This window comes from Antedon mediterranea, chromosome 5 (genome assembly GCF_964355755.1).
Source record: "Antedon mediterranea chromosome 5, ecAntMedi1.1, whole genome shotgun sequence".
NCBI classification, from domain to species: Eukaryota; Metazoa; Echinodermata; class Crinoidea; order Comatulida; family Antedonidae; genus Antedon; species Antedon mediterranea.
In genome coordinates, this window is record NC_092674.1 from 28,478,322 (window position 1) to 28,499,792 (window position 21,471).

At 35.0% G+C, this 21,471-nt stretch overlaps 1 protein-coding gene across 2 annotated transcripts; it reads right to left on the reverse strand.

Moving 5' to 3' along the window:
- Window positions 1-2,110: 2,110 nt before the first annotated feature.
- Window positions 2,111-19,300, reverse strand: LOC140050252 (NEDD4-binding protein 2-like). Of its 2 annotated transcripts, none has more exons than XM_072095362.1 (15): window positions 18,903-19,233; window positions 16,341-18,276; window positions 15,967-16,085; window positions 15,161-15,249; window positions 13,721-13,797; window positions 11,877-13,153; window positions 11,202-11,339; window positions 10,532-10,785; window positions 10,206-10,321; window positions 9,798-9,975; window positions 9,153-9,311; window positions 8,970-9,037; window positions 8,332-8,565; window positions 6,826-7,823; window positions 2,111-4,570 (listed from the first exon to the last, which is right to left on the reverse strand). In XM_072095362.1, exons 1-14 carry the CDS (start codon window positions 19,114-19,116, stop codon window positions 7,766-7,768), a joined length of 4,917 nt encoding a protein of 1,638 aa, XP_071951463.1. In that variant the 5' UTR covers window positions 19,117-19,233; the 3' UTR covers window positions 2,111-4,570; window positions 6,826-7,765. The 2 variants fall into 2 exon arrangements, with proteins under 2 accessions (XP_071951463.1, XP_071951464.1); XM_072095363.1 differs by lacking the exon at window positions 18,903-19,233 and adding an exon at window positions 19,244-19,300 and having other exon boundaries at window positions 2,112-4,570.
- Window positions 19,301-21,471: the final 2,171 nt, after the last annotated feature.

Here is a 21,471-nt window from a genome sequence, read left to right on the forward strand (position 1 = left end):
TAAGCAAAAAACGTTGACAAGGTAAAGAATAGACGACCCTGAAATGGGGACACAATCAATTACAGAACAATGGATACGAATATTTTACTGCTAAATTAAAAGAGCCGATTTATTAATAACCAGAGTGCCACACAAAGAACTAAAAGCTTGTTTCTTTTCCAATCTTTTGATTGGTCTATTCGATTGCGTTGTTGTTGCTAACGTCATTGCGTTGCGTACTAGTACGTACTAGGAGAACCAAGCTTAACGTGTGGAGGTGTGACTTTGTAATAAAGAAACGGACACAATTGTCGTATTCGATTGGAAACTTTCGTTGTCAACGTAAAGATTTGTTGAGTACTTTTTGTATTCGAATTGTAAATTTGTGCTCAACAGAAAGTCATTCGAATAGAAAACGTTGACAACGAAAGATTTTTCGTTAAGAACAATCTCAACGCTCAAAATACTCCGTTAAAGAAGTACTCAACGGAAAAACTACTCAACGGTACACTCGAATATGACAAATGGCGATATAAATAAGGGTCTGAGCCGGAGCAGGCTAAAGTTGTCAATGAAGCGTAGGCCTATCAAGCTAGCACCACGAAAGTTAAATCATAGAAGTATAAAAATAGACGTATACAAATAGACATACTATCCCTAATACTTTGTTTTGTTTCACGTGACATTTTGTCGACAGGACCACAATAGTGGGGTTCACATGGAACTATGTCTAGAAGAAGTGGATTTAACAATTTTCTACTAACTGGACTAACCTTGACAAATCCCGTTCTTTGGTACAATTATGTCTAGTTAATTAAATTTCATAAAATCCTGGTATTGGAGATTTTAAATGCTATTTTATGTTTAAAAAAATCATCTATTTCTTTTATTTATCCCGTATGTTGTTTACTTTTAACTTCTGATTACAAACAATTGGTCATTTTACTTTCTGTGTTAAATTTTGTATTCTATTTTTCAGTATAGTAAATATTTTAGGCCTACCATCTTCTAATATCTATTAGACCTCTGTCCTCGTCAGACATAGTTCATTTAATTTTTTAGGACATTTTATGGGGTACACAATGAAGAATGACCATATTCTTTGCAATTCAAATGTTAAATATGAAAATGAAATGGGTTAAAAAATTCTTCAATTTCATTGGTGCAAATGAGGCTAAAGGCCACCCACTGGGTTGTTAATTGGATTACCCTCATAAAATAACTGGCTATCCTTGGATTTACTTCTAAATCCAAGCAGCAATAATTGTCCAGAAAAAAAACATCATCCGGACATAATTGAGCGTTCACATCCAAATTATGGCGAGATCATGTAGATAATCTACTTAAATTAACTAGCCATAGTTCGATGTGAACGCCACTAATGCAAAACAAGTTTATCTCTACTTGATTGTGTATTATCCTGTATAAATATGTTGTTAAAATAAATAAATAAGGTTTCACTACGTTATAGCTCCATGGTTAAATCATATCTGAGATAACTATAGTTATCTCATATCATATAGGCCAAATACTTTTGATGTTAGAATAACTAAAATAACACACACCAGACAGTGCTCACAGGTATTATATAATGTTTGGCGGATGCGCTGCTTGAAACTTAATAGGCCTAAAGATCTTTAAATTACGCTGTCATGTTAGTCAATAACTGTCAGCGATCAATCAGTGTTCTTATTTGAATGAACCACTCATCATAAACGATCACATTGCAAATTTTAATTGACTGGCTATACCAAATTTACTCGGGTTTCCTATTTAGAAAGAAAGGGGTTTAATATAACATGCGCCTTACATAAACAAACTCACAAAATTATCCATTCGCCCACCTGAAATACGACGACTGTTGAAATAAGTGCGACGCTGACACGTGACCAATTAGTAAGACAATTACAATGGACACAATAAGATTATTTTACGAATTTGACGCCGACACGTGTTCAATCAGCAAGCTTTTTAGTCGCGTGCAACGCGACTCTACAGCTAACTATAGCGTGGTTCCCACTAGAACGCAACGCAGCGACGTATCGACGCAAAGTGTTGTATTGCTAAAAGCTTGGTTCCCACTAGAACGTAACGCCAGGATGTAAACGCAACGCAAGCGTTTTAACCAATGACAAGCGAAGTTATAGACAGTTAGCAATCACAAGCGAATAAGCCATCGCTTGTGATTGGTCAATTCGCTTGCGTTGCGTTTACGTCCTTGTGTTGTGTCGCTAGTGGGAACCACGCTTTTTACCACGCTTTACGGCGTTATGGCACGCCGCATTATTTTCTATTTTGCAGAAATCTGCAACCGTATTAGACAACATTCAATTTCACTCCCACTTGTTTTGTTATCATTGTAGATTAGCATAACATTACTTTATTATCATATAGCCTTTTTTATTTTCCAACTGTCTTAATAAAAATATGAAAAAATAACTACACAACATATATTTAATATTAATTCTAATAACAATAATTTTCCCAACGTACTATCATCAAACCGTTGGTACTTTTTCCTTAATCAACAGTGCGTGTGAGGGAGTACGGTTGTTTGAATGCGAATGTGTTGTGGTTCCCCACTAGCGACGCAACGTAACGCAACACAGCGACGTATTGACGCAAAGTGCTGTATTGCGTAATCATACGTGGGAACCGACGATGCAACATTGCTGCAAACATCGCAGGTTTGATTTCACGCAGGCGGGGGAAAACACAATTATTGGAAGGGAATTTTTTTACGTTACGTACGTTGCGTCGCTAGTGGGAACCAAGCTCTATGAATGGTTAATAAACTTTAAAATTAATACTAATAAAATAGCAGTGCGTTTTACATTTGAATAAGCAAATCAGATTTCATTTTCTGTGGTAAAAATGATACTTAAGTATTACCAATCCTTACTAACAAAAGCATACGTGACAGGTACGACAAAAATATCATTTGTTATTCTTAAGTCATCTCATAAATACTACTACACCATACATGACAGGTACTTTTAAAAAATGCAATTTTCTGGTAGGACACATGATACTATCTTACAAGGCGTTCATTTAACAATACTATAGTCCTTATTTAGATACCCCTCTATTCGAAAAGAATCAATTCAGGGGATTCGGACGCACACCCTACTGCGCCCTATCAAGGGGACACTCAAACGTCAAGGGACACCCCTATTAGGGGGGGGGTGGGGCACTTTGCCGTGAAATTAATGAAAGGGAATATATGTTTATAACAAAAGAGACTCTCCTATTAAGCGTGGTTCCCATAAAGCGTGGTTCCCACTAGCGACGCAACGCAAGCGTTTTAACCAATGACAAGCGAAGTTATAGACAGTTAGCAATCACAAGCGAATAAGCGACCGCTTGTGATTGGTCAATTCACTTGCGTTGCGTTACGTCGTTGCGTCACTAGTGGGAACCACGCTTAAGGCACCCACATTCTTTTGATGTTTAGTGCGAACAGACCTTTAGGAATCAAAAGCTACTACAACAATACACAGATAAAACATGCATTCACACAGCACCAATGTTATCCAGGCAGTTTCATTCTAGATTATTTACAAACTAGGAATTATGTACAAACATGGATACAGCATTAAAATTATTTACAACAAATGCTTACATTTCCAAAAAAGCACAAAATAATACATTTGTCTATATACAAAAGCTTGTAAAATTATACAAAACTGTCCTCATAATTCTCAATTAACTATTCTTATTATAAAAATATTTTCAAAAATGCAGATATTTTCTTTCTACTAATTTTGAATTCTAAATATTATTATAGGTTGGTCTTTCAAAATATCAAAATAATTCTTTAAAAAGCTATTTACAAATTGAAAGATCCATTAAAATTAATATTTATATCTTTTGATCATTTTGTAACTATATACTAAGGGGAATGGATCAAGTTCATGGTGGAATTAAAATGAAAATTATTATATTATATGTACATACAATTTTTATTATTAATTAATTACTTTAATACATAATGTATCACACAGTATGAACTATGAATGACAACTGTAAAATTCAAACTTCTAAACTCGTAAAAATCATTTGAAGAAGAGAAAGTTTATAATTTGATTCGATAAATCTTTGATAATCTAAATATATTATGGAGTTTTCAATTGCACTATGTAGTATTAGACTATAAAGCAATGGAGCATAACAATCATCTGCACATGCTCACAAAGCATTATGTGATTGTTTTGGATCTATATGGTATACATAGAGTTGACCTCCCTCTTACTTTTACAGATCCGTGGAATCACTCACTCCATAATTCCCGGAAGCTGTGACCCCCTGAAAGACGAGCAATGTTATTGTTATAACATGGTTAAATTCTCATTAAAATACAAATATAACTATATACTATACTTCCCATATTTCCCAAAAAAGTCCTTATTCAACTCCCATATTTTATATTTATACATCCCATATCCATCCCATATCCTTCTCATATTTTAAACATATCTAAATATAAACTTCAATATAATTATTTTTTACTTCCAACATTCTATACTTCCTATAATCTATACTTCCCATCTACTACCTATATTCTTTACTTCCCATATTCTATACTTCCCATCTACTTCCTATATTCTATACTTCCCACATTCTATACTTCCCATATTCTATACTTCCTATATTCTTTACTTCCCATATTCTATACTTCCCATCTACTTCCTATATTCTATACTTCCCATATTCTTTACTTCCCATCTACTTCCTATATTCTATACTTCCCATCTACTTCCTATATTCTATACTTCCTATATTCTATACTTCCCATCTACTTCCTATATTCTATACTTCCCACATTCTATACTTCCCATATTCTATACGGGACGGGATCCAGTCAAGTCGCCCCATCGCAAAGTCGCCCCATACAAAGTCGCCCAATACAAAGTTGCCCCATCGCAAAGTCGCCCCATCGCAAAGTCGCCCCGGCACATTCGCCCCATCGCAAAGTCGCCCTATTACAAAGTCGCCCCATCGCAAATTCGCCCCATCGCAAAGTCGCCCCAACGCAAAGTCGCCCCATCGCAAAGTCGCCCACGGTTTTAATCATATCGGTTGCGTTTGATATCGATTGCGTTGTTACTTTGGTCGCGCTAAATGTCGTATACATAATAATAATTATAATATTTACTATTATATACATAATTTGTGTTTTAATTTTTATTTTACAGGTTTTAATGGAGTGATGTGCTTTTTAAAAATCATTAAAAAAATAGTCCCTTGTTTGAAAGTTCTAAAAAGATTATCCCTGATTTATAGTTTTAAAAATGTTAATTTAATAGGATTTTAAAATTAGTTACCAGAGCCACAATTACGAATCTTTTTTCAACCTACGCGTAGATACCAGCTCATTTTTTAGGATAATATAATAAATGTATACATGTGTAGTAGGCCTTCGTATAGATTTACAGTAGTTAAAACAATGAGTGTTATAGGCTACTTATTGATCATTTTGCATTTATTGACAAGTTATGTGTCTTAATTTTATAATGACTTTTCAAAATGAATAAAAAAAAAAAGGATTTCATCGCCGATATTTTACATGCAGGTATTTTAGTAAAATTTAAACGCTACATTTTGACCATGGAAAAACCATCGTACAGTATCGTGTGCATATTTTTTAAAAAGGGGAATCCCCGACGGTCAGCAGAAAGACGTAGCAGCTGTGAGGAAACTGCAGATACCAGAAGGCGCGGCTCCGATTGGTTTCAGAGAATGTTTCAGATGGCGAGTCGCCTTTTATTCAACATTCTTTTCAACCCTTTTGGTTATAGAACATTCTAATTATCATGCCTAATAAATATCCTCATATCGGGTGTTTATTTAATTTTAATTTAAACAAGACAGTGAAGAGGCACGGAATAATACGTACACGGACGTACAACGAATACACACGCACGTCATCATTTATATACGACATAGTGGTGATATGATGCCATTTTATAATGGATATAATGATGGGATTGCCTTTCCAGGCTTACAATCAATGTTCATTGTAATACTATGTATATAATAGTAAACTGAATGTTTATAAATAAATTGTTTTACGTATAAAATAAAAGACACAGACGTAGCCTACGTTTCCTATAAAATATTTCACATTTAAATAATTATGTACTGTTAAATGACATTATGCTGGATAATACTATAATCTTAAACTATGTTTACAAATTGTAATCATCTTGTAAACATCTTTCTCATCATACTGATATGTAAAATAAAAACAAAAATCAATTATTAATATAGGCCTAATAATAATAATAAATATTCATCGACCAAAGTAAAAATAATCTAGATCGTATAACATCATTTTATCGCGACCAAAATTAAACGCGACCGATTTCGAACGCAACTGATATCATCGTAAAACTCCGGCGGGGTTTCCCCATTTCAGATGGTGCGTTGTAGTGCGACAACGGCGGAGTAATTACGGGGTTTCCCTCTGGTAAAGCTAGCACGTTAGTGCGACCGCGGAGTGATTGGGGGCTTCCTCTCTGATGATGGAGGTGCGCGCCGATCGTGTGACCTGAGACTTTCCGTGTTATTTTGTGTATCATTGCGACATTTTACGCACTTGTAAACTATTTTTTAACGTTTTGGGGCGACTTTGCGATAGGGCGACTTTGCGATGGGGCGACTTTGCGATGGGGCGACTTTGCGTTGGGGCGACTTTGCGTTGGGGCGACTTTGCGTTGGGGCGACTTTGCAATGGGGCGACTGTGTCGGGGCGACTTTGCGATGGGGCGACTGTGTAAGGGGCGACTTTGTATGGGGCGACTTTGCGATGGGGCGACTTAACTAGCATCCTTCTATACTTCCCACATTCTATACTTCCTATATTCTTTACTTCCCACATTCTATACTTCCCACATTCTATACTTCCCATATTCTATACTTCCCATCTACTTCCCATATTCTATACTTCCTATATTCTTTACTTCCCCCATTCTATACTTCCCATCTACTTCCCATATTCTATACTTCCCATATTCTATACTTCCCATATTCTATACTTCCTATATTCTTTACTTCCCACATTCTATACTTCCCATATTCTATACTTCCCATATTCTTTACTTCCCATATTCTATACTTCCCATCTACTTCCCATATTCTATACTTCCCATCTACTTCCCATATTCTATACTTCCCATATTCTATACTTCCCATCTACTTCCCATATTCTATACTTCCCATATTCTATACTTCCCATCTAATTCCTATATTCTATATTTCCTATATTCTATATTTCTCATATTTTATACTTCCTACATTATATTACTTCCCATATTCTTTCTGTACTTCCCACATTCTATACTTCCTATATTATTTCTGTACTTCCCAATTTGTTTCTATACTTCCCATTTTCTTTCTATATCTCCCACATTCTGTACTTCCTATATTCCATACTTCCTAATTTCTTTCTATACTTCCTATTTTCTTTCTATACTTCCTATTTTCTTTCTATACTTCCCATATTCTATACTTCCTATTTTCGTTCTATACATCTCACATGGATACACCAAGAACAATTGTTATACAACTAAAAATTAAAATCCAGACATGATTTTGTACTACAGTATTACCAAAAAAATATCTCACGATAAAACTTAAACACCAAGCAAAAACATCAACAACTACAGCACAATACCATTACATTAATTTGTTCTACATATTATAAAAAAGATACAATGATGAGGAGACTATAAGACGATGGAGATAAGATTTTGATGATTCGTTGTATCATCATTTGAAATGTGAATCAGCATATGATCGGCTTTAGGGAAATCTTGACAATGCCTGGAGTATTTTCATAAAACCTAGTAAAACAACAAAATAATTAATATTAATGCAATAATAACAAACATGAATTAATAAACAAATCAGCTAAACAATAAATATCAATTAATTTATGTTCTAAACAATATTACTGTATATTTTATCTTTTCATTCAAATATATTTGGAAAACTGCATTCCTAAGAATTGAACAGCAGTTACAGTTACTTCATGGCAGCAGAAACAAAGTATAAACATGTATGTGCATCTGCATTTTGCTTTAAGAACCAGAGGTCACATTTATCAAACTTGCTTAGCAAAACAATCATTTTGACTTTCTTTAAGATGATTTTGGTTAAGTCACTTTTCAAAATAACTTTAACAAGTGTGCATATTTTTTTGTGCTAATCTTAGATGAAAGTCCATTTCTTAGGATAAAAAGAATTGGTATGATAAAAAAAAGTATCATTTTTCACTTAAAAAATATTTAATTATCTTTACACTTAAGTGAAAAGATTGCTAAAAGTCAGACATGGAGAAAAAAAACTTACTGATAATTGTGTTTTTTTAGATGTTCTTGGACAGCTTGTCTAATTCTAGCAATACCTTGAGGGCTGTTCTTGCCTCTCCCTGTTATCACAGACAAGTGGAGAGTCTTTGGCTTTTGTTCCATCACCTTCAGTTCCTGCTTCTTCTTCAACAAAGCTTCCTCCAACACTTTGATGGCTTCATCAACGTGAAAATGATGCAAGTCTAGAATGTTCGACTTTAAGTAGTTCTTATTTCTAAGTTAAGTGGAGAAATAAAATTATATTAAAAATGGCATGTACCTAAATAGAGGGAATCACAGACAAGTATGATATAGAGTAAAATATATCAACGCAAAAGAGAATAACATTTTTTTTTTAATTGCTGGTAAGAAAAGCCATTGTTATTAAATTTCCATTTTGTTGGTTTTAATTTATTTAGGTGACCAACCAGTTCGTTGGTCTACCTTTCAATCAGTATAGATATTTCATAGAAATATGGTTCTGGAGTATGATAAAAACAATTTGATATAGAGTTGGAATAACACTCTGTCTACACTTTATGCTACAAAAAAATGTGATATGCCCATTATATGGACACCATCACACGTTTTTGTGTTAGATTGTCTAGAGATTCTAACAAAAAATAAATGAAAACTCACAAAGTCTGATGGATCCTGTTAGCTGCATCTTGATTTGCCTCTTTGATTTTCTCTTTATGTTCACGACCCTTCATTAAAAAAAGACCAACATTACTGTAGATGTTTGTTTTAACAAACCTATATTATATACAGAAATATCAATCAAAAATTGGTAAAAATTTAAAAGAAGATGTGTTAACTAACCTTTTCGGCATAATAGGAAGCAAGTTGTCCCTGTCCTTTCTGGTATGCCTCAGACGCTTTTTGTAAACATTCAGCCTGGAGTCGCCTGTGCAGAATAGCATTCACACGGAAATCCACATACTCTGCATCGTCCGGGTAATCAATATCCAACTCTTCATTCTATTTATGTAAATAAAAATTGATTTATAAAACATTGTTAAAATTATCTTGGTATTATGTATATAAACAATACAATAATTAACAATATTAAAACATTAAAAATGCAATTTCGTTATTGATTGATAACTATTGGTTTATATTGTGTAAAAAACTATAATCAATTTTTCCCCCAAGTATTCTCAATGTACTTTAGAACGTCAAAGTAGGGCAAAACATCTGACCAATTATATTTAACTAATGAAAGCAGTTGAGTAACGTAGAGGTCTGAGGTAGCTGGTTTAGGGACGCTAAGTGGCCCTCCAACACTGGAAGCCTCGGCCGTTTTTTTGCCTTATTCGACATATTTTAATGCCTTATTTCTCCTCTTGCACTGCTCAGGGCCTCTATAAGCTCAGGGGCCCCTGGGTTTAGCCAGTGAGCGCTCATAGCTGTTACGTCACTAATTTAAAGTAACTACTGTAAATATTACAAATTCATTGATTTTACCTTATCAAGTTGGTAGTCAACCGTGTCAGAGGTCGCCTTCTGGATGTCTTCTTCTGCCTGAAGCAGCAGCTGTTTCTCAAGCTCTTCTCTTGCTTTGGCAGAGAGCACGATGTGGATTGGTTCAGGATGCAAGTTGTACGAGCTCTCAATATTACGAATGGTATTACTAAGATTGTACCTATAAAATAAAATATAAATTAATATTAATATTTAATTTACAGTACGACATTATTCTGGGAAAAAATTAGGACACTAGCCTAAGGAATGAAGGGTTAATTACTAAGTATCCAATTAAAAGTTAAAACTGTCATGGGTTACTCCACATGATCATGTAAACGACAAGTTAACCTGCTGTTGACAAAAATAACAAGATTCCCACTGGAGCACAGAAAACCTCTCAACACTTACTGGTTAGCAGAGAAGAGGTTCTCTAAAACATCTTTATCAATTTTTGGAAATCTTTTGAACAGCATGTCTCTCTTAATTTTTGTAGCAAGGAACGATTCATCTGGTAGTGGCTGAAACTGAAAATAAAAGTGTGATGCAGTTGTCAATTCTTCAATCAATCAATCAATCCATCAACCAATCCATTAATCAATCCTTCACTCCATCAATCAATCTAACACCAATCAATCACTTCATCAATCAATCCATCAATCAATCAATCAATCAATCAATCAATCCATCCATCCATCCACCAATCAATCAATACCAATTTAATGCAGTATACATACAAGATCGTTCACTAGTTGTAGATTTCTTTCTTGATCCATAATCTCTCTTAGACCAATCTCCTCACTGCCTTCATTCAAACCTGGTTGGTGGTAACTGGCCGTGCCGTCCGGCCTAATGTCCACCATATTGGGTTGATAGTTGTGACCGCTTCTTAACCAGGGTCGGCGCTTCAATGTGGTCAGCTTTGCTTCTTGCACCTCTTTCATGTGGAGGTAGTCTTCTTCTTGTTGTAGCTTCTTTGCAAAATCTTCGTCTAACATAGTTTTGAAAAATTAGAATTACTACCAAGCACAGTAATATCAATAACTAAAGGTATAAGCCCACTCTGTTATAAGCCCGCTCTGGGATAAAATATATGTTCCAAATTTAGATACAAATTTTTTTTACATTTTTTCCTTTCTACACATACTGTACTGACCAGCACATACATTGATGTACTTCAGACAGATGCTGGTGTGCAGAGAGAAGAACTGGCTGTCACAATGGCAGATAGGAAGTTATGGAGGAATAGACTAGTCACATAAGTTTGTCCCGGACTAAGTAAATAGTAAGTACATATACTCAAATATAGACAGGCAGTAAGTCTGTCATTTCAATAAAAGAAAAAATGTTCAACTACAAATTCATGAATTAATTTATTAGTATTTAGTATTGATATTGCAACTCTACCTGCTTTTAACTTTCCAATGTTGGTAGAAATGTTCTCAGCTAAATATTTGTTCTTTAAAGTTTCCAACCACGCGTTGTAGATCCTTGATGTAAGGTCATGTGGTAATGCTACTTGTAGGTCTTCCGCAGCCGCCAGTCCTAAATTAGTGGGAAATTAAACAATTTATTTAGCCAGGGGCCTTTGCCCACTACATTACGCCACTATAGCAATGAGCGGTCACTGGCTAAACCTAGGGGCCCAGAGCGTAAACAGTTCAATGTAACTAAACAGATTAAGAGTTCAAAACCAAAGGCCTTTGCCCACTGTGTTATGCCACTGGTTAGTACCTACTCTATAAAGTATTATCTATAAGACACTACAATGTATAGGATATTCTAATATATGCGTACAATTTGGGACATTTGGCGACAGTTTAAAGGGTCTTTCACACCTGTTCCAGCACGGTTATAGGCTCGGCGCCGGCAAATTGGACGTCAATTTATCGTATTTCAAGATGCTGCATGCGGCTATACCGCAATCGATATGCATATAGCTGTTTGAAAACGAAACATTGATGTTTGATTTGAGTTGCCGGCGCCGGACCGGGAACAGTGTCAGAACAGGTGTGAAAGACCCTCTAGCCAAGCTGATTGTAAAACCATTTCAGTAAAACAACTTTAGGAATATTATTTTACCTAAATCTGCAAATGATCCGTCTCCAAATCGCTCATGTAATTTCCTTAAAAACGATGCATCTAGTTGTAAAACAAGAAGTCTTTCCTTTTCGGGGTTAGTGTCTTTAGCAACATTTAAACTATCTTGCTCTTGTGAAGCATTCGATGCAACATCCAAATCAGTGGCGGTGGAAGAAGGAATACAAGGATTCGAAGGAGAGCTTTCCTCTTGTAAAGCTGTCGCTCTTTCCTTAGAAGGTTCATCCATCAAGCTACTGCCAGCAGATGTCGTTTGCTGTGCAGGGCTACTATTCGGTTGACATAAGTTCGAGTCTAATAGAATTTCGCTAGCCCATTGGGTGTTGTTATCACACTGCTCAAGAACGTGCAGAAGATCCTCTTTAGGGACAGAAGGAAAACAACTTAGAAATGTTTTGATTTCTTCATCATAGTAATCATCAGTCTCAAAGTCTAAGGTCATTGAACCTTTGTCTAGCGTCGCTATTAAAGGAATGCCTGGTGCTGAGTCGCAACACTCACTTGGAATAAAATTTGAACGAACAGCGGTTAAAACAGTCACATCCTGAAGTAAATCTATATCTTGAAGTCCAGCTTCGATTCTCTGCAGTAAAGCAAAGTCTATTGGATATACATTTACTGCAGCAGCTTTACTAGTTACTGCAGTAACTTTGTCATTTGATTCTAATTGGTTCACATCATCGAAAAATATGTCTGGTTCAACCTCAAACGAATCTCCATGTATGTTTCTGTCGATTTCGTCATCATCACTTATTTCTATTTTATCTTCTTTGATAAGAGAATGAATACGTTTCTTATTACTGATTCTCTTGGTTTCTGTACTAGTCGCTTGGTGAAGTGGTCCATCAGGGGGCACCTTCTTAATCTTCACCTCTGACCTTTGATCTACAGAACTTTCCCCCGTAGTGTTAAAAGCAGTGCAGATGACAGGTGAAACAACGTTCCCCAATTTACGAACATGTGTTAAGCGCTGTTGAGCTGTTGACAACATTTGACCTCTCTGTGCCTCGAGTTTGTTGACATCGTTTTCCTGCTTGCAACCATTTTTTATTTGGTTGTGTTCAGTCTGTTTGTTCAAATCTTTTTGGTCACAATTGTCATTATTTGCGTTGTTCTCGGCTATGGTTCGTGTATTGATAGTTTTCACAATCATTTCTGAATTATTTTTCCATCCCATAACTTTTTCTACTGTCATTTCGGGATCATAATTGTCAAGTAACAATGTTATTCTTTCTTTTGGAACCCCATGAACACATCGCCTGTATATAATAAAATATAATGCAAATAAAAATTATTTTATAGATACACTTGCTTGTTTGTTGGTAATATTTATAAAATACACAATACAATACATTATAGTTTTAAATTAACAAAATCATACAAAAACTAAATAATTATACAGTTATGGAATAGCAGAGGATAAAGTTTGTTTCAGAGGGGCACTGATGAATTAATTTTAAAAATTTAAAATTTTTTAATTAATTGATTAAATTATTTAAATTGTCAAAATCACTCCTAGCAACCACTAACATCCAGTCATTTCCAGATGAAGACTTGTTGACAACAAGTTGAAATGTCGTATTATTTACAGGTTTAATGTAAAGAGTGGTATACAAATGATTATTTTATTTCATTCAATCAAAGCCAAGCAATAATCACCGCCACTAACAGGTTTGATACAAACAAAGCCAGGACTGTTTAAAGCACCTTGATTGGTCCTAACATTGATCAAGGGCTTCTCTCGTCCAGTGCCCAATAAGCCAATACGTCTGATGTTTACTTTTAAAGCAAACAAATATAAATCAATGAATATTATATGGTCTTACTTTGCCAACTGATTTGGATTCCGTTTCCATGGCGTATCTGGTTCCCTTATCACAACATGATAATACATCTTTTTTGCCTTTAAAAGAATAAAAAATACAAACGATGTGATTTCATTCTAATCTTCAATAAAAAGTCAGAATACATCCAATAGATTAACAAATACACTTTCAATCTACATATTATAAATAAAAAGCAATTTAAAAATAGTGCTTAATTGTGACAAAATGACTAAATTATACAAGTAGTATTGAAAGAGGACATTTTATGGTTTACATTGTCACATTAAAGATGTTTGTCCCCTGAAAAATTAATTCTTAAAAATGTTTCTGTGGAATATGCCATTTTAATGTCGCATAATATTTATTCACTTTGACCAAAAATTGGACAGAAAAAAAATAATTTACCAGAAAAAAACTGTAATTAAAGCAAAAAATAGTCAAATTGGCTGCCAGGCATTGTGTTTTTGGTTGATTTTAAAAGTTTATTTTGTCATTTTATAACTGAAAACATTTTTTTTTTTCATTTTTTTTTTCTACTGAAGTAATTAACTTTGTTTAAACTACAAAATACCATATTTAAAGCCTGATTTTATTATTCTTCATTTTTCATGTTTTTGGGGGACAATACATTTTTAACTGGTCCCCAATTAGAGTTAATTAAGATAAGGGTTAGCTACACATTATGGGTTGTAATTGGGTTATAGCAAAGTTCTCCTTACTATGAATTAAATATTTATTTTCATGACGTAAGCAATACTGTTTTATCATGTATTGTATGTATAACATGCAACAGGCTGAAAAGTGAAGGAAGAATGAAGAAAGAAAAGAGAAAGAGAAAGAGAAAGGGAAGGGAAAAAAAGAAAGAAAGAAAGAAAGATATAATTATTAATTATACTATTATTGAATAGACACTTTCCTATAAAACAAACAAGAGGAAATGTAAGTTTTAACACTAGGTGTATTACCCCTAGTTATAACACAGACAATTCCTATTCAAGAGACATCCCTATTCAGGGGACACTTTGTATGGTCCCAAAGGTGTCCCCTTAATAGGGGTTCTACACATAATAATAGACACCATTTTGAACAAAAATGTAAAACATACAAATTGCTTGTGATTTGTATACACTATTATATCCTTTTAGCTTGTTCATTGTACATTGTTAATGCTTACTGACCTTGTAAAATCATTATGTAGAGAAGTAGTCAAGTTCTTAGAATGCTTTTGTATGCATTAGTTCACAGTAATTGACAATACAGGATGCAAATAAGAGATTTCAATCATGAATTCATATAACACAGAATGTGTATAGAACTCTAATAAACTGTTTGAATGGCAATAACACATTTATTACATTATGGCTCAAACATTTACCCTTTAGCAATTGGTTGAAAGCACATCACATGCTTAGTAAATATGTTCTAACATGGAGAACTTACCATGTCTATGTATGGCCTCATTTCATGTTTTTGTATGTTTGTATTATCAACTATTACAGGAGTTATTCCTTTCTCTAAAGCCTCATAGACTGAAATAGAAAATTGAATACAAGTACTGTATAAGCTCTGTCTACACTATCACATTTTATGTGACAACAAATGTGATGTGCCCATACACAGGTATGGAAATGATGATGTCATATCACTACTATATTTGTGCACATCACTGCCATATTTGGGCACATCAGACTTTATTTGCAAATTGAATTATCAAGTTCGTTTCATTTTTTAAAATTAATTTTCTTAATTTCATACGCATCCAACAGCGACCACAAACTCGCCAATTACAGGATTGATAAACACTTATTTATCATGTTTATATTAACTAAGTCTCATTTGATGCTTAGGGAGTGGAGTTGAAAGAGTCGTGAGTTACAACCATGTCACTAGATCAGGATTGAACCCCGGACCTTGGGTTTGAAGGCAAGCATGTTAACCACCAAACTACAGCTCCACTTTATTTCTTTGATGAGCATAAAATAAATACAATCAATTAAAACAAAAACAAGAAAGAGATGAAAAAATGCTGGGCAGATAAATAAGATATAAATAAAGATAAGGAATTCTGTGAGAATGAGAAAAAGCTGTCTAACCAAGATTCGAACCCGGAATCTTCTGCTTGATATGCAGGTGCCCTAGCCATTAGAACACTGGAGCTTTTACTGAACATAGATATTGTATTGATTATACGAATAGTGACTCTTAACACCATCAGTATATGAAATTTTAATTTGAGTTGTACAAACCTCTTTTCTGGTTCCATTCATGTGCCTTTGTTAACAGCTCTCTTTTATACTCGTAATCTCCATTACGTTTCATGAAATAATCATCTGTACTGTATATGGCTCCCTCTCTCTGCAACTTCCTAAAAAGTTAAGCAACTCAAGATTGATTGGCAGGCATAGGTGATCTATGGGGTGAGGGGGTGCCCCTAAATTTTGAAAATTATAATGCAAAATGTAGGACAATTTACACCTCTCCCTGACCACCACCAAAAAAAACTTCCACCCCAATTTCAAAACTCTGGATCTGTCGGGGGCAGGGGTGTACAGTAAGCTCTAGTCAGTATTTATGATTAATTTCCACTGGCAATTAAATACAAATTATAATTATAATTTACCTGGCTAATGTAGTCTTTCCAGATCCTGGAAGGCCTCTCATCAAGCATAACACTTTACCATCTGGTAATCTTTCTGGTTCTTCAGGACTAGTTGTTTCCGTCTTCTTCTGAGCTTTGTAATTTGTGGTTCGAATTTTCGACCAGATTGGCACATCACTGGCATTCACTGGTTTTGGTATCATTGACTCCTCTTTAGATGATATCTTGGATGGGGCATTGTCCATTATCACAGATGTTCTATCACTGTCATTTTCATCAATGCTTTCTTTACTTGACTGACCTTTTGGTTCTGAATCCTTCTTCTTACTTTTATTTTTTCTTTTCTTCTTCTTAGTACCTTGACCGGCATTTGTTGGTCTGCGGCTCAAAACTGGACTACCAAGATGACTATTCGGTGGTGTAGCATTTGATTGCATGTAATGGTCAGGACTGACCGGTTGTACAGGTAGTAGAACATAAGGAACAGTACAGGCACTTACTAATACATACTTGCTTGCTTCATGGCCATTAGGTTGTTGAAAAGCTAACTTTCCACCAGATGATGGCACTATCAACTGAACCATACTTCTGGCGTTCTTACTAGCCTGTTCTTGCATCATCGGTTTGGAGAATTCTAAATCACCACTAATGCTATCTGAATCGTCAAGTTTCGGTTCAGGAGTTGTTGTAGTTCTTGGTACAAACTCTTTAGCTCCAGCATTTAGCTGCGAAAGACTCATTCTTGCTTCGTGCAGAGCTTCTTCTTGTTTGTCAATAAATATCTGTTTTGGCATTTCTACCTTCTCATCATCAAAACGCTTTCCAAAGTTGGACATTTTGTGATTCTCAACGCTCAGGATTTTTCTGAAGCCGAGAATAGAATCAAAATCGTCATCTTCCTCATCCTCATTATCTTTTATATTTGTAGTTGAATTAATTTCATTTAGTAAGACATCCATGTCAGCATCCTCTGTCATGGCATTAACTCCATCAGAAAGTTCATCTTCTTCTGGAATAACTTTGACCATTGTTTTATCAGGAACATCAAGAGAAATGTTTTCGCATTCCATTGTAGGAAGGTAGTTAGCTCTTTCTTTGATGGATGTTAGCATCGGATTGCACAAAGTAGCTGGAAGAGATTTTCGTCTTTTCTCAGATTGCTGCTCTGGTCGAAGATTATTTGAGGTTATTTCATGAGATTTTGCTTTCTTCTTTAACCTTGGTGGCACTTGATACTTTTCATGATAAGTTTTCTTTTTTCCAGAAACTTTAGAGTCCGACTTTGCTTGATGTGGTGATTTAGGTTGAAGCGGTGATTTAGGTTGAAGCGGTGATTTAGGTTGATGTGGTGATTTAGGTTGTCCTTTTGGAGATCTTGGTCCAGACTTTGGAGACCTAGAGACATTTTGTTCCATTTTCGGTGATTTTGGACTTAAACTTAAAGGCTTCTCAATGTGAAATGTGTCCATACGTGGAATGTTGATTGGTTGTGACATTAATTGTCTGAACTGCTCTGTTTTGTCTAAATCCTCCACAATTGGTTGCTGTATCGGACTTGTATCGATAGCGGTGTTCGAGAGTAAAGGTCGTGGCATGTCAGTTGATGGGTAATTAAACCCAGGAAAGTCAACCGGCGTAAGTAAAGGAGCACACCCAACAGATTCCGACCTCTCATGACGCATACCATTACTATCGTATTCTGAATGCGGTAAAGAGGAAAACAACGGAGGAACAGTCACTCTTGTATTGACCGGGATTTCATTGATGACCTTTGACCTTTCAAATCCAACTGGCTTATTTCCAACTGGATTGCCAAATGTGTTGAGGCTATTCCTAATCATTCCAGACGATAGGAATGGATCATCGGAATATTCCATTCCGTCCTCCTTGATTTGCGAGACCAAAGACGGACGGACTGAGTCAGACATTGCAATGAGTGCATCAAGAGTTGGTTCAACTAAATTAAAAGAAAACAACATTAATTAACAAAATTATATAAATTCTACTTATAAAACAATGAATAAAAATGACATTTTCTATACTATATAACAAAATTCAATATAGACTAGAATGACATGACATGTAAAACATGTGCACAGACTGGATGAAAAATGACATACTATGAGTTAAGCTCTGTCTATACTATCAAACAAAATGTTATGAGCCCTTTATTATAATGGACATGATGATGTCATGCCATATTTGGGTATATCAATATATTTGGGCACATCACATCATCATCATTTTTTTTCAAACTATTTGTGTACCACCATGTTGAACACTGTTATCCCCAATGTAGAATTACCACAAACATTAAAAATGTTAAATATTGATACTGTACAATTGAATTGGTTAACAAGAAAAACAACACCACTACATTTCAATTATATGCACGCATGAAGATGAAAAATGTGTAATTACTGGTCTGACTGTACTGGTAAAATTATTATTAACATCAACAAAACAAATATTTACAAACAAACTGATATTGTCATTGTGAATGAATGATTTAATAGGCCTAGACAAATTGTCTGCAAAACACAACAAATGATTCTCGATTTTTTCAGACGAAATGTACATCACCTTTCCCATCATTATTTAGGTACAATAATTCTACTACTTCTGGTGTTATCGAATCCTTGAACATTTCTTGCAGTTGACTTAATTGAGCCACGTCAAGACCATTACCGCAGGCATCTTGATCTGCCATCAACATGGAGCTAGGCCTAGGCCTATCATTCTGAGTCGGGCTTCCGGGTAGCGCACGACCTCGGCGATGGTTTTTCTTTCTTGGCATTGCAAATTGGGTACATCGTTTTGCCGTTATTTGTTGATAAACTCCTTATTTTCTAAGTTTGCATTAAAGAAAACATAACACATAATAAACATAATAACAATACATTTCTTTAAAATGATAAACTTACATAGAAGCAGCGTTTATGTTCGTCTTTCAGTTTGTAAACATTTCGCTACAATTTACGTTTCGTCCACAAAAAAACATGGTGGAACAATTGTTAAAACGCCCTCTGTAATACAGGTCCGATGATCCGTCGTGTGCTAAAAGTTGATGAACTTTATAAATATTATAACACTCGAACTCCAGGCAATAACAGTCATTTTAATTATTCATTTACATGAAGGCCTAGGCCTAGTTAATAAGAAAATACCTATATGTTTGTCGATATGCGAGCAAAATGAGCGCAAAGATAGGCTGGCAACGTGGAACACAAAAATAAAAATTAAACGGCCCCAATTAAAAAGTGTTTAATCCTTACCGGATAGTACTTAAAACCGTCTGAAACCGCGCGGATTAAATAGGACCCTGTGACTTTTGCGGTTGTAGTGCCGTAGCATATGTATCAATGAAGGGAAATATTCATTTTCCCGTCGAAAATGAAACAGTTTAAACTTTACAATAATTTCCGCGTAGGTATGAAGAAATCGGGTCGTGTGCGGTTTCAATACACCTACACGCCTACCTAAACCAACGCAAACAACTTGCCTTGTCTAAACCAGTAATTTCACTCTTTCCTGCACAAACAATAATAGAAACAAAAAATGATTAGGCAGTATAGGTGCTACACCACACAGAGAACAAAACCTATTAGTTTGAATTGAATAATAGCCAACAACAAACTGTGGAACACCAACATGGTGGATGGCGGCGGAACCAATTCCTAGATTTTGAAATAAATTTAATGAAACATCGAATGCTGATGATCTAATCTTTATTGCACAAGTGTATTTCACTATTTGTCGAAATTTAGGGCATCCGTGGGTATTTTCTTGGTGTAGTAGTAGTGTCAATCTTAATTGGTACCTGTCCGGGAAGCTATTAGCATTAGGCATTAGTTCACATGACTATTTTTCTTGTAGTCTCAATTAAAACTTTCAAAAATAATATTTGAGCCGGTGTTCTGTTCTGTTGTTTTACTCAATCGATCTGATTCCTGTTTCTGAATCCCGAAATAGGTCTTGTGATTGGATCGAGCGAACAACTAAAAAAAGAGGTTTACACTAGCAAACATAAAGCTATATCTACACTATCAAACTAGTTTGACAAAAAAGAGTGTGATGTGCTCAAATGTGGTAGCGATATGCCCAAATATGGTAGTGATATGACATAATCATGTCCTTATATGGGCAAATTAAATTGTTTGTCACATAAAGTTTGATAGTGTAGACAGGGCTTTAGTTTGCGAAATCGAGAAACTGTTTCAAATAGTTTTCCAACCTTGCTATTGTCGATAACTAACATGACAAACTTCGGCAAACAGAAGTCTACTACCAACAAATTTTAGTTTGCAAACTCTGAGATTAAAACAACAATTTGTTGGTAAAGTTTGAGTGTGGACTAGGCCTATGCTTAACAAGAATGCCTTTGAATGCTGCTAACCACAACCGGAAAAAAAGAACCGTGTTTCTAGCATATTTCTCGGAAACCATTCCAGTCATTATAAACAAAGCAACAGAAGAAGTCTGTTTATTGTATATTGATAACAACCGGTGAGGTATACCTTAACCAATAAAACGAACATCGACCTCTTAAAGAAAACAAAGACCCGTTTTAAAAGTTACTTAATTTATCATGTTTATTGCTTATTAAACATGTCTACATAAAATAAATTATCAAGTCAAAAATAATTATTTGCTATAGTTATACATACATTAAAATGTATTTTAATATAACAGTCCAATATATTAATATTGATCATTTTAATCGGCAATCCAATACATGTAATGTCTTATCTGTTTTAAAATAACTATTTGATTGAAATGAAAAAACATATTTAATTTATTATCATAATACCATTTATGATGTTTAAATATGATAATATTGCACATTTCGTTTTCCTAAACAATTTTTTCGTATGCACAAATGACTCCCTGAAACAAACAAAATTATATTTAGGGAGCAATCATAAGGCCTACATTGGACGTCTATGCGTTAAATGTACGATGTCTATGCGTTGAGTGTACGACGTCTATGCGTTGCGTGTACGATGTCTATGCGTTGAGTGTACGATGTCTATGCGTTGCGTGTACGACGTCTATGCGTTGCGTGTACGACGTCTATGCGTTGCGTGTACGACGTCTATGCGTTGCGTGTACGACGTCTATGCGTTGCGTGTACGACGTCTATGCGTTGAGT